At 40.4% G+C, this 19,261-nt stretch overlaps 1 protein-coding gene across 1 annotated transcript; it reads left to right on the top strand.

The window, feature by feature from the left end:
- The first annotated feature begins 3,370 nt into the window (after positions 1-3,370).
- COQ5 (coenzyme Q5, methyltransferase) lies at positions 3,371-18,840 on the top strand. The gene is made up of 7 exons (XM_045534669.1): positions 3,371-3,591; positions 8,076-8,225; positions 11,687-11,908; positions 14,853-14,959; positions 17,352-17,440; positions 18,025-18,136; positions 18,219-18,840. The coding sequence occupies exons 1-7, from the start codon at positions 3,390-3,392 to the stop codon at positions 18,318-18,320; spliced, it is 984 nt and encodes a 327-aa protein (XP_045390625.1). The 5' UTR covers positions 3,371-3,389; the 3' UTR covers positions 18,321-18,840.
- Positions 18,841-19,261: the final 421 nt, after the last annotated feature.

A 19,261-nucleotide genomic window follows, 5' to 3' on the forward strand; every position in this document is an offset into this window, starting at 1 on the left:
ACCCCACCCCAACTCCTTGAGGGCACTCCGGATAATAGGACTTGTAGTTCTCGCCAAGTCCAGGTTTTTGTCTTAGTACACTAATATATAACTTAGCCAAGCATTGAAATACCTGCGGAACTCCTTTCTAGATTCGTTGTTTGATTTGTGGTTCTTATTCTAACAGTAATATTTATGGCCGTTATCCTATCTCATGTTAGCGATAATAATAGCGTTAAAAATGACAATACCTTACATTTAATATCACTTCACAGCACTTCCTCATACTTGGTTTCTCTATTTATTTTATTTATTTATTTAATTTCAGAAACAGGGTTGTTGCCCAAGAGGGCAGCGTCTGTTCACAGGCTGGCTCATGATGCACTACAGGCTTGAAGTCTTGGGCTCAAGCAGTGCTCCCGCCTCAGCCTCCGGAGTAGCTGGGACTACAAGCATCTGCCACGGCGCCTGCCTCACTATATTTCATTTCGTTGTTAAGTGGTTTATTAACATAAATTGTTTCATTGCAAATAGTAGTTATCATTGAGTGCTGTGGTGTGTCAAAAAACAAAAGTTACAACAAATTTACTGTAAAGATCTTGATTGGCTTTTATTTTTTAATAGTATGAGTGTTCTGATGAGCTGAGCAGAGGAGCTTAGTATTATAGACAGAAAAAAGCTTATGAAAGCAGAAAAAAACGTGGTCATTAGAAAGTTACCTTTCTTGTAAAGGTTGAAGCAGAGGGGACGTCTTATCATGTCCGCTAAAATTGGCCTGTTTGGGGATTTTGCTATCACATCTCTCCCAATTTCTCTGAAGGTTGGATAAACAACTTAGTTTCAGCTTGATTGGGTAGAACGTAACCATGAGTAACTCCATTTTGCTTTGGTTTGTTGGGTCTAGTGCAGGAGCTCAGTCCAAACCAATGGCCTCCTATAAATTTTATTTAACAACTGGTAACATGGATTAGCACATTTAATCTTCATAATAACTAAATTTTAAACTTGGCATGGTGGCATGGACCTGTAGTCCCAGCTACTCTGGGGAGACTGATACGGGAGGATCACTTGAGGCCAGGAGTTTGAATCCAGCCTTGGCAATATAGCAAAACCCTATCTCTAAATTAATTAGTTAATTAATTTTAAAGATGAAAAAATGCTCTCAAAAAGTTTAGATAATTTACCCATGTTCATATAGCTAATAAGTGATGTTCTCAACTATCTGTGAGATAAGCAGTCCTCCATTTTACAGATACACTGAGACTTAGAAAAATCACATATGTGATTTACAAATATAGACACTGAGACGTTGGAAATCACATTATGTCCATCTGTATTTGGGGAAATTACAAATCATTCCCTTCCAACCATAATAGTTTTAGAATCAAAGGATCACATGCACACACTGTTAAAAAGATGAACAAATAATGCTTCTCAATTAGATTAACTTTAGTTAGAAATCTATTATGTGCCAGGCACTATGCCAGGTACAGTAAGATTGAGGCCTTTAATATACTGATAGTGTCCTAAGTTATAAGTTAAGCAAATAAGAAATCACAATGCAAGAGTGTGATAAAGGTTACAATACAGTAAACTACAAAATGCTGATCAAAGCAAGCGACTTCAAGAGAGAAGTACAAACACTTGAGAGGCATAAAGGACTTCCCAGGTACTGTCACTTGAGCTGCACCTAGAAGGAAGAGTGGAATTTTAGCAGTCATTTAAGAATGAATGAATGAATTTTAAAAAATCACTAATTGGGCCCTTCTTGGATCCTTATTAATCATCCCATGGTCCTTAAGACATGAGTAAATGTATATGAATAAATCACTTTCTTGGAATTAACAATTTGAACTGGGATAAAGGAAGCTAGATACTAATTTCATGTTTTAAATTGCCTTAAAATGCCTTTCATCAGTCTTTGCCCTGCTTTACCTTTTACTGTCTCCCCCACCACACACACACACGCACACACCATATGAAATAAGAGAATAGCTACATACTGTTGGTCTGGAAACTTAATTTGATGTCCCAAAGGAGCAGCCCCAAATCCTGAGGTCCATTCTTATATATAACTAGATGTGAAAAATACATTAAGATTCCTTGATGAACCTTTATTTCCTTTAATAAACCCATGAGAACTCTGAGTATATGGATGAATCATTTCTTCCTTCTATCATTCTTAGAAAGAGAAATCCCAGTGCAGTACTTCCCAAATGGGAGTAGTAGGTGTCCATCTGTCAGGCTATATTAAACCAGAAGAGACTTTTCATTTCAAAATACTTTCTCCTATTGGTGCTTTCTCCTTGTGAAATATTTACAGGAAACATACATTTAAATGGGAATTAAAGCAGAAACAGGCCAGGCGCGGCAGTGCATGCCTCTAATCCCAGCTACTTGGGAGGTTGAGGCAGGAGGATCGCTTGAGCCCAGGAGTCTGAGGTTGCTGTGAGTTAGGTTGACTCCACAGCACTCTAGCCCAGACAACATAGTGAGACCCTGTCTCAAAACAAACAAAAAAAAAAACCCAAGCAAACAAAAAAATCAGAAACACACAGTAATCCAAGCAAAACTCAACACCTCCACCCTTTCTTTTGCACAAGATGGTCTACATTACCCTTTCCATAAAAAAAGACTGAAAATCTGCAGTTGAAGTAAAACACCCATGACATGCCATTTGGAGCTAGAAACGTAGCTTTGTGTCAGCAGGGGACAAAGCATGAGTCGTGTTTGGTTCTGATTTGCTAAATGGATACCACAGCTTTGGTTCCTATTTATGAAGTTCCTAGGTTCATAAAATGGACAAAAAACAGTCTTTCCTATGTTTATTTTTCCAGAGTAGTCTAGCATATGGTTCTCAACAATGGTCTGCAAATCCCCTTGCATGAGAATCACCAGAGAAGTTTGTTCAAATAAAGATTCCAGTGATACATACCAGATTTACGGATTCAAAATCTCTGGAAAGGGTGGGGCCAGGAATCTGCATGTTAAAGATCAAACCAGGTGATTCCCCTGCACAACAAAGTTTGCAGGAATTGACCCCGTGATGTTGGCGTTTTAAGTACACCATGCCTCAGTTTCCCCCTTCCGCACCACAAAGCAAAAGTTACTCGATATTTTGCAAGTTAGTATTCTTATTACTGGTTGCCAGGATTCAGAGACATGGCCGCTGAGAGGTGACTGCGGGCTTCTTTTAAGTCCCCTCATTCCTGGTGAATTCTGACTTCAGTTTGGGAAGAAAGAGGAAGGGATTTCGGGAACTCAAAAGACTAACTAGTCTTCGGATCCCGGAGATTACACATAGCTCCTTAACATCAGGGTTCAGGGCGCATTCGGTTAATAGTGTCTCCTGCCAGCCGCCGTAGTCCGTCTGGTGACGCAAACCGCGTACTCTCTGCCAGATTGTCAAGATGGCGGCCCCCAGGAGTTGCGTGTTATGGAGGTACTGCGGCCGTGGATGGTCGCGGGCGATGCGGGGCTGCCAGCTCCCTGGGCTTCGTAGCTCCTGGCCCGGGGGCCCACTGGGTGTGCGGCTCTTGTCCCAAGAGAAAGCGACAACGGAAACGCACTTCGGGTTTGAGACTGTGTCGGAGAAAGAGAAAGGGGGCAAAGGTGAAAAGGGCGAGAGGGCGGAGGGAGGGATCTGACCGCGATCTAGTTTCTTCTGCCCAACTGAGGATTGATTTAACATCCGGTTAGCTGCGATGCTGTTCTCTGTGCGGTCTTTTTTTTTTTTTTTTGAGACAGAGTCTCACACTGTTGCCCAGGCTAGAGTGAGTGCCGTGGCGTCAGCCTAGCTCACAGCAACCTCACACTCCTGGGCTCAAGCGATCCTACTGCCTCAGCCTCCCCAGTAGCTGAGACTACAGGCACGTGCCACCATGTCCGGCTGATTTTTTCTGTATATGTTCTTAGTTGTCCGGATAATTTCTATTTTTAGTAGAGACGGGGTCTCGCTCTTGCTCAGGCTGGTCTCGAACCCCTGGGCTCAAATGATCCTCCCTCCTCAGCCTCCCAGAGTGCTAGGATTACAGGCCTGAGCCACGGCGCCAGGCCCTCTGTGCAGTCTTGATTTCCAAGGAGTCCCACCTGCCTGACCCAGCAGAGCTTACAGGGCCCCTCTTTTTAATCAGAGTACTTATCCCGCCAATTGAGCGTTTATGATGTGCCAAGCGCCGTACAAGCGTTATTTCCAATTCTCACTTTAACTTTCCAATGGTGGATATTGTTATCCCCATATCACACGTGAGGAAATTGAGACTTAGAGGTGAAGCAAGAAGTTGCCCAATTTAACATAGCTATTACGTGGCGAAACAAGTATTCCATCCCAGTTTAGCCTGACTCCAAAGCCCATGTTCTTAATCTCTTGCTAAAAAGAGAGGTCATTTTTTATAGAAAGAAAGAAGGAAACTGTCTTTTCTGTGCCTCAACTTCCAAATTTGCCAAATAGGAATAATAGTAACCCTTCTCCTAGAGTTCTTGTGAGGATTAGATTACTTTATGCATGAAAGCACTGTGAACAGTGCCTGGCACTTAGTAACTGCTCAATAAATGTTAGATATTGTTGAGCAGTTTCTTTTTGTCAGCACTGTGCCACAGACATGGGAAAGGAAAAGGACTGTTTTTAACTCCTTCTGTACCATATATAATGAGGAAGGTATTATGCCCATTTTACAGATAGATAAGGTGAGCCTCTGAGAGGTTCCTTTACTGGGTTCACCCACGAAATAAGAGAAAGAACCCATGGTGTAATTTCCCATCCCTTTAAAGACTACCTTGAGTATTACTTCCCACCTCAACATTGCTAAATGCATAGCTCTACTGTTAACTCTTTGAACATTGAATTCAAATTACTGTTTATTTCACAGGACTGTGAATGCCCAGAAAGGTGGGACAGTGGCTCATTCATTTCTATTTCCTCACTGCCTGATGCACATTAGGAGTTTGATAACTGCTTATGGAGTGAAATAAGTGGAACCAAGTACGATAAAAACAAGCATTTATTGAGGATCTGAAACTTTTTAAAATACTTCATATTAATTGTTATAAATACAACCCCGTGGGGGTAGGAACTATTAGGCTGGTTTTATAAATGAAGAAACTGTGAAACAAAGATATTAAGTCACTTGCCCAAGATTCTGCTAATAAGTGGCAGAGCTGAGATTTGAAATCAGGTGGGTTGCTCCCAAAGCATGTGCTCTCACCCAGTATTTAATAACAGTAATAATGCCTAACTTCTGCATTGTACTTTACAATGTATAATCAACATTTCAAACAATGACAAGCAGGGGAACAGTTACCAACTGAGCTAAATATGGATTCCAGATTGGGAACTGAGATTGCAGTACAGACAGTCCTTGCTTTGCACAGTAATGCAAAACTGTAAAAATGACCACGAAACCTGAAATCATGCACAAATATCTTAATAATCAATGCAAAAAAATTACAATTGTTCCATGACCTTTAAAAATAATTGACCGTCAAAAATTCTGTCAGTTATAAATTTATAGGGATGTGAAAAAAATTTGTAGTAAAGCTAACATTTATTACATTGTAATTTTAAATTATATTTAATTTTAATTAATGTAATTAAAATTTTTAAGATTTTAAAATTTAAGCCTAAATTTTTTTTTTTTGAGATTGGTCCCCTTTATTTATTTTTTTCTATTTTATTTTTTTATTATTTCTTTAATTTTGTCATTTTTTTTTCTAATTTCAGCATAATGTAGGGGTACAAAAGTTTAGGTTACGTATATTGCCCTTGCCTTCTCAACCCCCATATTTTTTTAATTAAACAATAATTCTAATAAAAAATTAGAAATATTGAGAATTAAATTGTTTTATTTCTTTGTAGAAAATTTACCAAGAGTAGTTTGAACACTGTTTGCTACCTTCTTGTCATAGAAGTTACAACAGGGAGAGAGCATCTTTTCTATGCCTTGGCAAATTGCTATATTCCTTTCTAAGTTTTTATCAACTTCTAAACATTTTATCCTTTGCGCTTTCAATGTCATGAAATATCTCCAAGAATTTCTTGAATGTGAAATTTTTTGCTGGTATCACTTCCTCTAGGACATCTTCAACCTTTTCGTCACAACCACATTTCTCATTTATGTCAGTAAGTTCATCTTCACAAAGTTCCTCTGACTGTGTGTGTAGAGTCTATCCAGTGGCGGCAGTGTAACATTCCCACAGTCATCTGTTTCTCCTGTAACTCTACTGATATTCTGTTCGAATTGCACTTTGCTGCACTTTTCATTTTTGTTGCCCAGTTTTCTCTTTCATTTATCCAGTTGTGCCACATGGGTTTATCACCGAGAGATAAGGAGGCAACACAATTACATGCTTTGCTGTCTGCATGTAAACTGAGTAACTGATACACAGTGACCAGCCACCTACAGTCTGTGAAAGAAGTGACATGATTGGGCACTGATCATGCATGCTGCATCTGTGTTATTTACATAGGGATTTGTGGACTGAAGAACTAGTGAAGTTTGTACTTTATGCAATTATTCACAGTTAATATACCGCTGTATTTGAATGGTGATATTGGGGGATTGATGTTATTTAACTAAACCTCAATAAATTCATGCATATCAGAACCATGCAAAGCAAGGACTATTTATTTATTTATTTATTTATTTGAGACAGGGTCTCACTATATTGCCCAGCCTGGAGTGTAGTGGCTATTTGTAGGCACAATCGTAGCACACTGCAGCTTTTAACTCCTGGGCTCTAGCAATCCTCCCATTTCAGCCTCCTGAGTAGCTAAGACTACAGCTGCATGCTACTGCGCCTGGCTAGTAAGGACTGTTTATACTCAGTAGGTTGAGACTTAGAGTCCCTCAGATACTCCAAAAGATGTTCAGATGAAAAGAGCAAGCTTGGAGATCCCAAGGCTGAGAATAGGCATCCAAGATTCAGTTAAAGAGGGACTCTGTAGTCTGATTCAGCAGAGGACAGTAATGTTTTAGATCTATGCCGCACATTTCATCTAAGGAACTCAAAGCATTTCCCGTTTATTATCTAATTCAGCTTTATGGCAGGGAGGTAGGGAGCTGGCACTGACATCTTATGGGCAGAGAAACTGAGGTGCAAAGAAGCTAAATATAGCTTTAAGAGGACACTGTTCTGAATGTCTTGGATAGGTAGACTCTTTCTCCAGCTATACCAGATTCTTCTTTTTTTTTTTTTCAACATCACTGAAGATGACTATACCAGACTCAATAATCTGTCTTGATCCTATGGAGAAGATTCATGAGGACCCTCTATGTGTGACTTGCCCTAATTCACAACTTCCCATCTATCTGCCCACCAAATTGTACGTGAGGTTCTCAGTGATGCAGGCAGAGATGAACTAAGGTCTTCCCATCCATTAGTCATGTATCTTTATAATGGATTTTGTTGTCTTTTATTATAATAACCATGAGAAAAATTCTAATTCCCCCCACCCTATCCTTCAAGAAACAGAAACATCTATTTAGTACCAAGTACATGTATAGCATTATTGAATTCTAGATAAAGATAACTAAGAAACTAAGACACGCTCAGCATGGTGGCCTACGCCTGTAATCCTAGCACTTTGGGAGGCCAAGGCAGGAGCATTGCTTGAGATCAGGAGTTCAAGACCAGCCTGAGCAACATAGCAAGACCCCATCTCTACAAGAAATAGAAAAATTAGCCAGGCGTGGTGGTGTGCACCTGTAGTCCAGCTACTTTGGAGGCTAAGGCAGGAGGATCACTTGAGCCCAGGAGGTTGAGGTTGCAGTGGACTATGATCACACCACTGCCCTCATGCCTGAGCAACAAAGCAAGAGCCTGTCTCCAAAATAAACAGGTTGATTTTTTACATGAAGTACTTTTACGCCTCTTTCTAAAGAGGTAATGTTAAGCTGTAGATTTGGCCATCAAACATTATGGCTCAGCTTCTGCTTGCAAAAACAGGTAATTTTAAGGGGAAAAAAAGCCTTCTTCCATCTGGTTCCACTCAGGGGTTAAAAACAACAACAACAACAAAAGCTTCCTTCTTTTTCATTCAGGATTTTTTCAAGTGAATCCTGTTAATAGCACAATTGTGTGTGTTTCTCCCATGTCAGTCTATCAGGTGTTTGAAAGTGTGGCCAAGAAGTATGATGTGATGAATGATATGATGAGTCTTGGTATCCATCGTGTTTGGAAGGATTTGCTGCTCTGGAAGATGCGTCCAGTTCCTGGGACCCAGCTGCTTGATGTTGCTGGAGGCACAGGTAACACCGAGTTTGGTAGCCTTGAGAACCACTGAGCATCCCTTACAGAAATTAGTGTCTCTTGTTGGAATGACCTAGCTCAGCTACCATTAATTAGACTGAAGATGGTCACTGAAAATCAGGATACTTGTAACTTCTGAGAGCGGTGTGTACTTTTCTTTTTGACTGAATATTAATCAAAAGCACAGACTATCAGCTTTGTGCCTGTCACTTTTCTAAAATACATAGGATTACAAAGTAAAAAGACGAAATTTTTGACTAGTGACATTTCACCACGTATATAACCATCTTATCTTCTGTGGGGGAGCATTTTATCGTACTACATAAGTTTTCTGGGCAGCTTTTTCTGCCTAATCTGTTCTCATATCAGGTATCAAAAGCTTAATTGTTTATGCGTGGTCCTTTGTTACTTGTTGCACAAATGTCATGGGTCTCTAAACTGCATCTTGGTGATGTCATTACACATGTTAAATTACATTAGAATAATGTAAAGTATAAATATAATGCAATGATATGATACTGCATAATAATAGAATAGTACGTAATAATAAATTTCAATAGAATAATCTCTATATTTGAAATATGTTTATGTGTGGTTTTGTTGTTGTGGTCCTCTCCCAAAATGGAAAATCAGAGGGCAATAAGACATCTTGCTCTGTGGAGGAAAATTTAGCACAATCTATCAGAATCTAAAATGCACATCATCTAGGATCCCACATCTTTAATTCTAGCTATCTAGCCTAAAGAAAAACTTGCACAAAGATATAGCTACAAATATGTTCATTGCATCATATTTATTAATATTTTAATAGTAATCGTGAAAAATTGGAAATAACGTATTTCTTCCCAATAAAGAAATGGCTTTAAATTAAGATATATCCATTTTATGTGGAGCTATTTATTTTTTGTTTATTTGTTTATTCATTTTTGGAGACATGGTCTTGCTCTCTTGCCCAGGCTGAAGTGTAGTGGTCTGATCATAGCTCACTTCAGCCTCGATCTCCTAGGCTCAAGCAATCCTGTGCTTCATGCTCCCAAGTAGCTGTGATGACAGGTGTGCACCACCGCAACCAGCTAATTATTTTTAATTTATTATAGAGGCAGTGTCTTGCTATGTTACTTAGGCTGGTTTTGAACTCCTGGCCTCAGGAGATCCTCCCACCTCAGCCTCCCAAAGTGCTGGGATTATAAGCATGAGCCACTGTGCCTGGCCTATGTAGCTATTTAAAAGAATACAGAAAACCTGTAAGTACTGATGGAAAGGTCTTAAGGACATATTAAGTGGGAAGAAAAAAACAAATTGTGTAACAATGTATATATAACATGATCCCCATTTATGTTTTTAAATTTTTTAAATGAATACATATAAATATATTGAAATATAAAAAAAGTGACTGGAGAATACCCAATTGGATGGAGAGACTAGAGATACTTAAAGATATATTTCTTGCAAATAGTGTAAGGAAAACAAAGACAAGGAAACAGCATTATAAGAAAGGAAATGTGATTCTAGAAAGCACTGGATTTGCCCTGAACGGTATTTACCAGGTCACAGTAATATAAACACTTGATTTTCAGCTTTTAGACTCAAGCCATCAACAAAGCATGGAAGACTTAATTGTAGCTATAGAACAAACAAAATATTATCAGTCTTGACAATATCATCATAGTATATGTGATAGCAGGTTGAAAGGAGTCAAGAGATACTGAGCCAGCCTAAGCAAGAGTGAGACTCTACCTCAAAAAAATAGAAAAATTAGCTGGGCATGGTGGCACACACCTGTAGTCTCAGCTACTTGGGAGGCCGAGGCATGACGACTGCTTGAGCCCAGGAATTTGAGGTTGCAGAGAGCTATGACAAGGCCATTGCACTCCAGCGTGGGTGACTGAGCAAGACCCTGTCAAACAAATATATATATACTGTCTATAGTTGATGGAACAAGAAATAAAATACTGAACAGTTTAGTTTTTTAGTCCAGGTTACGAAGGTATCTGTGAAAAGTGGTAAATCTATTGGGAAGATAGAGGCAAGCAGAGATGCTGAGGGCAAGATTTAATTGTACGTTTGGTAAGTAAAGAAATAGCTGTAACCATGGAGAAAGATGAAAGAATGGGAGAGATGGTGTCTGGGTACCTAAACTTGTGTCAAAAGACAAAATTCCAACAAATTTAGTTTAAAGATCTCGGTTGGCTTTATTTGCAGTTTTAACATTGGGCAACATTTCATTCCATAAAGTAGAATAAGTGTTCTGATGTGCTGAGCAGAAGAGGTTGGCTTTATAGACAGAGAAAGGCTAAAGAAAGCAGACAATCAAAGAACAAAGAGAGTATTAGTCCTTTCTTGTAAGGCAAGGACAGTGAGACAGAATAATAAAAAAAATAACTGATTAGTTTACACCAGGCTACTTTTTTTTTTTTTTTTTTTTTTTTTTTTTTGAGACAGAGTCTCACTGTGTTGCCCGGGCTAGAGTGAGTGCCGTGGTGTCAGCCTAGCTCACAGCAACCTCAAACTCCTGGGCTTAAGCGATCCTACTGCCTCAGCCTCCCCAGTAGCTGGGACTACAGGCATGCACCACCATGCCCGGCTAATTTTTTTTTCTATATATATTTTTTAGTTGGCCAGATAATTTCTTTCTATTTTTAGTAGAGACGGGGTCTCGCTCTTGCTAAGGCTGGTCTCAAACTCCTGACCTTGAGCAATCCACCCGCCTCGGCCTCCCAGAGTGCTAGGATTACAGGCGTGAGCCACCGCGCCTGGCCAAGGCTACGTTTTTTGTGTAATGGTTAAGGCAGAGGGAACTTCCTTATCATGTCAATTGAACATTTAAACTGGCCTGATTGGGAAATTGGTTGTGATCTCTTTCTCCTGACTCCTGATTTTTGGGGGGGAAGGGGGGTTGTTTCAGGGAGTCTTGTTATATTGCCCATGCTGGTCTGGAACTCCTGGGCTCAAGTGATCCTTTCTCCTTACCTCCCAAGTAGCTGGGACTACACATGCCACCACACCCAGCTTCTCCTGATTTCTTGAAAGTCAGAAAACTGCTTAGTTTAGATTGGGTGACTTGGAACTTTAGCATGGGTGACTGCGCTTTGATTTTTTAGTCTTGGGGGGGCAGGGAAATATTGCTTATAATGATATGCTTATGTCACTTTTATAAAAATTGTTTTTAAATTATAAAAAGAAAGACTAGCCAGGAAGAGTGGTGTGTGTTTATAGTTCCAGCTACTGTGGAGTCTGAGGCAGAAGAATCACTTGAGCCCAGGAGTGCCAGGCCAGCCTGGGCACCACGGTGAGACCTCATCTCTTAAAAAAAAGTTAGCGATGAAATGAGTAGAAACTTCCATTTTCAAACACTCATCCACTCCTGCACCTTTGTTGTTCCTTTTGGTTTAGGAAATGCAATTTCTTCCTTTTTGTTTTTCTTTTCGTCTGCATCTTTCCTCCTGTTGGCTTCCCACAGGTGACATTGCATTCCGGTTCCTTAATTATGTTCAGGCTCAGCATCAAAGAAAGAAGAAGAGGCAGTTAAGGGCTCAACAAAATTTATCCTGGGAAGAAATTGCCAAAAAATACCAGAATGAAGAGGATTCCTTGGGCGGTTCCCACGTCATGGTCTGTGACATCAACAAGGAGATGCTAAAGGTGGGAAAGCAGAAAGCCTTTGCTCAAGGACACAAAGCTGGTGAGTCCTACAGAAAGGGGACACAGAGGAAATGTCTGGATGTTTATAAAATAAAATGGAAATGTGTGAAATGGTGAAATGCTTTATTTTCCACCTTTCAAAAACTTATAGATGGGCAGGTGTTGAAGATAATTTTTGTGGCTGAGTCCATTTGTGTGGGGCTAGATACATTATTTCACCAACTCCCTGAGCTAGAATACAGCTCTAGGTGACAGGGGAAATAAAGCCCAAAGAGAGCAAGAATCTTACTCGAAGTCATACAACTTTTAAGTGTTAGATCCCAAATTGGAGCAGAATGTTCAGATCTCAGCTTGTGGACCCTGAGACAGAAATTTTGCTTTCAGTTTGTAGCAGCTCCAAGATGACCTCAGCGTATCATTCCCATTCTTGAGCCATTCCACTCTGTCAGTACTAGGCTGGTTTGATTGACGTAGAACTGGAGCTTGGATCTCCTGTAAAGAAAGACTTGCCTTTCAGCCACAAGGAGTACAATTAGCTAACAGCCTCTGCCTCAGCTTTTGAGCAAGGCCAGGCTCTTTCCTGGCAGCCCCCAGCCAATGACTGAGTGCCATGGGTCTACCAGGGCCTGGACATTTCCCAAGCAGGACTCTTTCAGCAGCCAGTCTTTGCCCCAAAGCTCCTTATTGCATAGGCTGAGGCTTTTTCAGATCTGCATGGAGGTCTTCCAGGCTTTTCCTGCTCTGTCTTCCTCTTCCTTTCATCCTCCCTAGGTGTTGCCCTTCCTCCCTTTTGCACTTCCTCCTCCATCTCAGCATCTGTTTTTCAGAGGACCCAACTGATACAAAGAAACACCCATGAACAGTACTCCTCAAACTTCCCTACCACAGTAGATACCAGCAGCAGATAAGCAAGTGACTACATGTCTCTAGGAGTCCACTGCAAGCTCAAAATGGATGAATTGGGCACTACCTTAAAAATATATATTTTAGGGCTGGGCGCGGTGGTTCACACCTATAAATAATCCCAGCACTTTGGGAGGCTGAGGCGGGAGGATCACTTGAGGCCAGGAGTTCAAGAGGAGCCTGGGCAATATAGCGAGACCCTGTGTCTACAAAAAACAAAAAGAAGGTAAATTTTACATTTGGCTTTCTGTTTAATATTTTAAAATACTCATTTCCCCCCAATTTTTTCAAGTAAAATGAATGATCCTGGCAGCTGTGCCCCATTGACCCAGCTGTTCAGAGCCACTGCACTGCCCTCTTCCAAGCTGGCCAGGCATTGCAGGCAGCCTCTGTGAGAGGCAGTGGTAGATAACAAAGAAAAGAAAGTCCCTCAGATCAACATCAGCATTTCTCTCTACCTCCTCCCCCACCATGAGTGTCTATGGTTATTTTAGCTCAATTCTTCCTCCTCCTCCTCCCACCCCTGGAAGGAGCTGCCTACAGCCCACTTGGCCCCCAAGATGAACGGCTCTTTTGTTAACCGTCAACACTGATCAGAAGACAGACAGTCACTAGTGTTTTTAGACAAAGGCACTATGTTTCCTTACTCCTACTGACAAGCATTTTTCCCTTCTCTCTGGTGCTTAGCCATAAAGAATGGAAAACAAAGATATTGAAATGATAGGTAACATTCCATTTCTGGAATCGTATCTTCCACGGCATAGCTTGCTCGTCAAGCTCTCGTAACCACCAAAACAAATGCACCTGCATTGGAATTACCAAGTGCCGCTTAGTACAGTTTTCTTTGCCTTTCCTCCTTGCTTTATCAATCTCCAACAATAATGCCTTTGCAAAAAGCATCATGAAAACTAGTTGAAACTGAGTAGAAAGATCCCATAAATTATTTAATTCATATAAATGTTAATATGTAAAGACATTTTTTATGAGTAGCATGGTTATGTATTTTATTTATTTATTTTTTTGGAGACGGAGTCTCGCTCTTTTGTCCTGGCTAGAGTGCCGTGGCATCAGCCTAGCTCACAGCAACCTCAAATTCCTGGGCTTAAGCAATCCTCCTGCCTCAGCCTCCTGAGTTACTGGGACTACAGGCATGTACCACCATGCCTGGCTAATTTTTTTCTATGTATATTTTTAGCTGTCCAAATCATTTCTTTCTATTTTTAGTAGAGACAGGGTCTCACTTTTGCTCAGGCTGGTCTCAAACTCCTGAGCTCAAATGATCTGCCTGCCTTGGCCTCCCAGAGTGCTAGGATTACAGGCGTGAGCCATGGCGCCTGACTATGTTTCTTTTTAAGATTCTTGTTAGATACCGCTAGTTTGCTTTCCAGAAAGGTTATTTTCATTTACCTTCCTCTGTAGGGCCTTCTTTTTATATTTTATGTTGATTTTGCTGCAGGTTGAATAATGTTAAAGCCAAATCAGGATCCTTAGAGGACAGGGCCATCCTGATAGGGGGGCCCTCAGGTGTTTTCTGAATTTATGACATAGCTGGAGTCTACACACTGATTCTGTATGACTCCAATAAAACCAATATAACTTTTAAATTCTGTACTTAGAGTAACTCCTTTACTACTTCCAATAACCTTATGAAGTGGGCACTATTATTAATTCCAACTTACAGATGAGGAAACTGAGACAAAATAGTTTATTCAAGAATATACAGCTGTTAGCCAGGCATGGTGGCACATGCCTGTAGTCCCAGCTACTCAAGAGGCTAAAGCCCGAGGATTGCTTGACCTAGGAGTTCAAGGTTGCAGTGAGCTGTGATCTCGCCATTCCACTCTAGCCTGGATGACAGAGTGAGACCCTATATCTTAAAAAAGAAAAAAAAAAGAAAAAGAAAAAAATATATAGGTACAGCTAATAAATAAATGATTAAATGGCAAAGCTGGTATTAGAATCCAGGCAGCCTTACCCCAGGACCTGGCCCCTTAACCACAGTGCTCTACACAAAACAAATTCACCAGGTGCAGGAAAGACAGCTACCCAGACTGAGACCGAGAACTGATTTTCTCTTTCAGGACTTACATGGGTATTGGGAGATGCTGAAGAACTGCCCTTTGATGATGACAAGTTTGATATTTACACCATAGCCTTTGGGATCCGGAATGTCACACACGTTGATCAGGTATGAATGGCCGCATCCTCAGCTTATGTGACTCCCAGGATATTAGTTCTCTTGGAGTAGAGCTACAGTGAATGAGAAAAAAAAAGGAGGGAATTTTTAAAAATCTTTTGAAAAACTTTTTAAAGAGCCCCGCACTTCAGTAGAATGACTATTTCAAGCTTAGGGACCTCAATCCTTTAAATTGGCGACTTTTATAGTCACAAAAATGCAAAAAGACCAAAACCCCCAGAGCAATCCTGTAGAAGTCTGTATTGCTTGGGTTGGTTTTCACATCTTTGGGACTGTTAGTTGTGCTCTGGTCTTTCATCTGTCTCCTCTCACTTGTGAAGCTGTCTGACCCTGTGAGTTTGGAGATCAGAGACGTAACAGAGGCTGACACAGAAAAAAGCCCTCAAACACTATTTTGGCAGAAGGTAGTTAGATTCATGGTTCTCCTACAGGGAGAAGGGCATGGTCAGCTCTTAATCTGGTGCAACTGTTCTTTATTCCTCCTTTGACGTTCTGTTCAAAACATGTGAAGACCATGCGCAAGGCAACTAGTTTCATTTCTGTAATGTGGGCTCCCGTTGCTTGCGTCCTGTGCCTGGGTGGGACTTTGTTTATGGTGCTCTTTGGCTTGGTTTGTATGACCTGTCCTATGTTTGTAGCCAGTTTATTATGTCTTTTAATTTTATTTTATTTTTTTTTTAATTTTTTTTTTTTTTTGAGACAGAGTCTCACTTTGTTGCCCGGGCTAGAGTGAGTGCCGTGGCGTCAGCCTAGCTCACAGCAACCTCAAACTCCTGGGCTTAAGCGATCCTACTGCCTCAGCCTCCCGAGTAGCTGGGACTACAGGCATGAGCCACCATGCCCGGCTAATTTTTTTTCTATATATATTTTTAGTTGGCCAGATAATTTATTTCTATTTTTAGTAGAGACGGGGTCTCGCTCAGGCTGGTCTTGAACTCCTGACCTGGAGCGATCCACCCGCCTCAGCCTCCCAGAGGGCTAGGATTACAGGCGTGAGCCACCACGCCCGGCCGTCTTTTAATTTTAAAAAATTTAAGAGGTTCAAAGTTCAAAAGGTAAAAAAGGGTATATCAATGAAAATCTCCCTCCTATCCTTGTCTCCTGGCCATCTAGTGCCTCCTCTTCCTTCAGAGACGGTCACCTTTGCAAGATGTTTTGTGCATATTTGGTGTAGATATTATTTTCTTTCTTTTTAATGCAAAGTTAGCATACTAAACATTTTGCCAGTTGCTTTTAAATACATACATACATTTATACACATATGTATATATCAAAGATTTTTCCATGTCAGTATATAAAGATTGCTGGTTCCTCTTTTTTGAAAATAACTGAATAGATTCCATCCGTAATTTTACTAGATTACTACATTAATCGTTAGTTTGAGATGTTTCTCATCTTTTGCTGTTCAAACAGTTGTCAAAAGACAAAATTATAATGAATTTAGTTTAAAGATAACATCATTCCATAAAATAGCATAAAATAGAAAGTGTTCCAGTGAGCTGAGCAGAAGAGGTTGGCTTTTTTCTCCACAGCACTGTTCAAGAAAAAAGAAAAAAAAATTAGAAGAGGTTGGCTTTATAGTCAAAGAAAGGCTGAAAAAAGCAGAGAAACAAAGAACAAAGGGCATATTAGTTCATTCAAAGCCACTTTTCTTGTAAGGGGAGACAGGGAGACAAAATAATAGAAAAATAACTGACTAGTTAACATCAGATTACTTCAAGCTACCTTTTTCTGGGTAAGAATTAAAGCAGAGGGAACATCATTATCATGTGGATTGTAGGTTTAAACAGGCCTGTTAAAGAAATTGGCTGTATGTCTTTCTCCTGATTTCTCAGGTCAGGTGACAACTTAGGTTAGGTTTGAGGACGTGAAATGTTAGCATGAGTGACTCCATTTTGATTTTTAATCTGGTCTGTCGAGGCCTAGTGCAGAAACTTAGTCCAAAACAATGGCCTCCTGTAATTTTTATTTAATACAGTGAGTAATCCATACACATGTCATTTCTACAGTAAAAGCATTTCTGTAAGATAGATTCTTTGGAGCAAAATTTATCAAAGAGAATATCCATTGTGACTTTGATAGATCATTCTAAACTTGCCCTTCAGTTTATTTTTTTATTTATCCTTTTTAAATGGATTCCTAATTCCAGCCCTTCAGTTTAGATTACTCCAACTAACCACCTCTAGTCACGAGCAGCAGTATGCCTACAGCATTTAGGATACATAGGGTTATTTCTGCTATTACAACTTCCCAACGGAAAATGAACTAGGGATCTGTGGAAAATGATCATTTTTATAACACCCACAGATGCTAGAGCTGTCCTGGCCTCGTGGGATTGAGTGAGGTTGACTGAGGAACGTGTCCTGTTCTTTGTCTCGCTCAGGCACTCCAGGAAGCCCATCGGGTCCTGAAACCAGGAGGACGGTTTCTCTGCCTGGAGTTTAGCCAAGTGAACAATCCCCTCATATCCAGGTTGGCATTGTTAAGAGGGCTTTGTCTTTATGGCCTAGCCAAAGGATTTTCACACACACACACCCCAAAAAAGAAAAAAAATATTAAAAAAAAAAAAAAAAAGGTTTTCTACCTCAGAGTCCCACAGGACAGTGCCACCTCAGAGGTCAGCCAGTTCTGAACGCCAATACCTAGGCCAGAAGAGTCTCAAGCCAGGCCCAAGTTGGCCTACGTATATATTTTGTTTGACTCGTGGCATTTTAAGAAATTGACTTAGAGTTCTATATTTAAAAATCAGGGAATTTTACATAAAAATCTAGATTTCCAGCTTCATTTGAGAAATCAGACACGTGGCAACCCTGGGGAGGCCCATATTCCCACATGCAGTAGTCACAGCTGAGTAGTAACCGCCCTTTCTCCACTTTTATGACACTTTCTGAACCGCACCTGTCACCACACCCAGCCCACTTCACTTATTTCAGGTACTGGCTTGATCCCTATAGCCCTATGAGTTTGTGACCCCAGACTTAGAGCTTCTTGTTTCTTATCTAGGGGAGAAATCAGGGGATGTTCAATCTTAATCTTTTACCTTTTTGTTTGCTTAGGCTTTATGACCTATATAGCTTCCAGGTCATTCCTGTCCTGGGAGAGGTCATTGCCGGAGACTGGAAGTCCTATCAGTACCTTGTAGAAAGTATCCGAAGGTTCCCATCTCAGGTACAAAACTTCTATAGCTTAAAACAAAGACCCTAAAGTTGAAATCCAGGCAATCCTTGCTGTATCTTTCCTTGTGTTATAGGTAGAGTTCAAGGAGATGATAGAAGATGCAGGTTTCCACAAGGTGACTTACGAAAGTCTAACGTCAGGCATTGTGGCCATTCATTCTGGCTTCAAACTTTAACTCCTTTCCTGTCCTGGAGCGTGAACCAGTCACATCCTGTTGAAAGCCTGGAACTGAAGGATAATCTGGCAAATGAGACAGCAGTAGAGCATCTCCTCTTAAGGATATGTGCCTTGGACTCATGTTCTGAAGTGACCAATCTCAAAGCAGAAGAAAACAAATTTCTGTCCCTTTTTGCAGCTTATATTAGTTGCTGCATCAGGCTTTCTTCTAGAGGTATTTGGTCTGTTTTTTTGGTCAACTCCTGCTAAATTTCTCTTGGCTGTGCAGTGTGCGGTTAAGGTAAAACCAGCACTAAAGCACAGTTTGGAAGTGTATTTGTAGCTTCTCTACTCGTGCTGCCTTTCAGAGGGACAGTGGATCACTGAACCCAATGATGATTTTAACCAGAAAACTTAACTGTACCTGAATCAACCTTTCAGCCTAGGACTGAGTCTAGGGCCAAAAGCCAAGGCCCAAGTCAGAGGGCTAACAATCACTACTAGAATTGTGTGCTGAATCAGTAAATGAGTTTACAGTTTGGTGGTATTTGCCATTTTTTTCTTGAGGCAGGGTAAAGGAAATACATTCTTTTCATCATTCTTTCAGTCATCTTCTACCAAAACCTACTATGTGACCTCGGTCTTATCATAAAGAAAACCACTCACTAAATCCTTATTGAAAGAATAAATGTACCAGCAAACTCTTGCTTTCATGTCTTAAATAGGGAGCTTCTTAGTCAGAATACATTTGAAGAAAAGGTTTTATAGCAAAAAAAAAAAAAAAAGAGTTTGAAAAACTATTTGTGTAACCTCTAACCTCCTCCAATACTCACGGATGGAGCTGGGCAGAGCTTGTCTCCGTACTACTGCCCACTGTTTGATGTCAAAATGAAGCCGTAAGTATTTTGTGTAGATGAAACTTTAGGTTTTTAAGGGGCACAGTAAAAGGATCATTTATAT

Source organism: Lemur catta, chromosome 21 (genome assembly GCF_020740605.2).
Source record: "Lemur catta isolate mLemCat1 chromosome 21, mLemCat1.pri, whole genome shotgun sequence".
NCBI lineage: Eukaryota > Metazoa > Chordata > Mammalia > Primates > Lemuridae > Lemur > Lemur catta.

Excerpts from the sequence above, each read along its gene's own strand:
- COQ5 (XM_045534669.1), top strand. The coding sequence starts at position 3,390 with ATGGCGGCCCCCAGGAGTTGCGTGTTATGGAGGTACTGCGGCCGTGGA. Across the intron at positions 3,592-8,075 it reads GAAAGAGAAAGGGGGCAAAG|TCTATCAGGTGTTTGAAAGT; the intron begins GTGAAAAGGGCG and ends CTCCCATGTCAG. Across the intron at positions 8,226-11,686 it reads TGATGTTGCTGGAGGCACAG|GTGACATTGCATTCCGGTTC; the intron begins GTAACACCGAGT and ends GGCTTCCCACAG.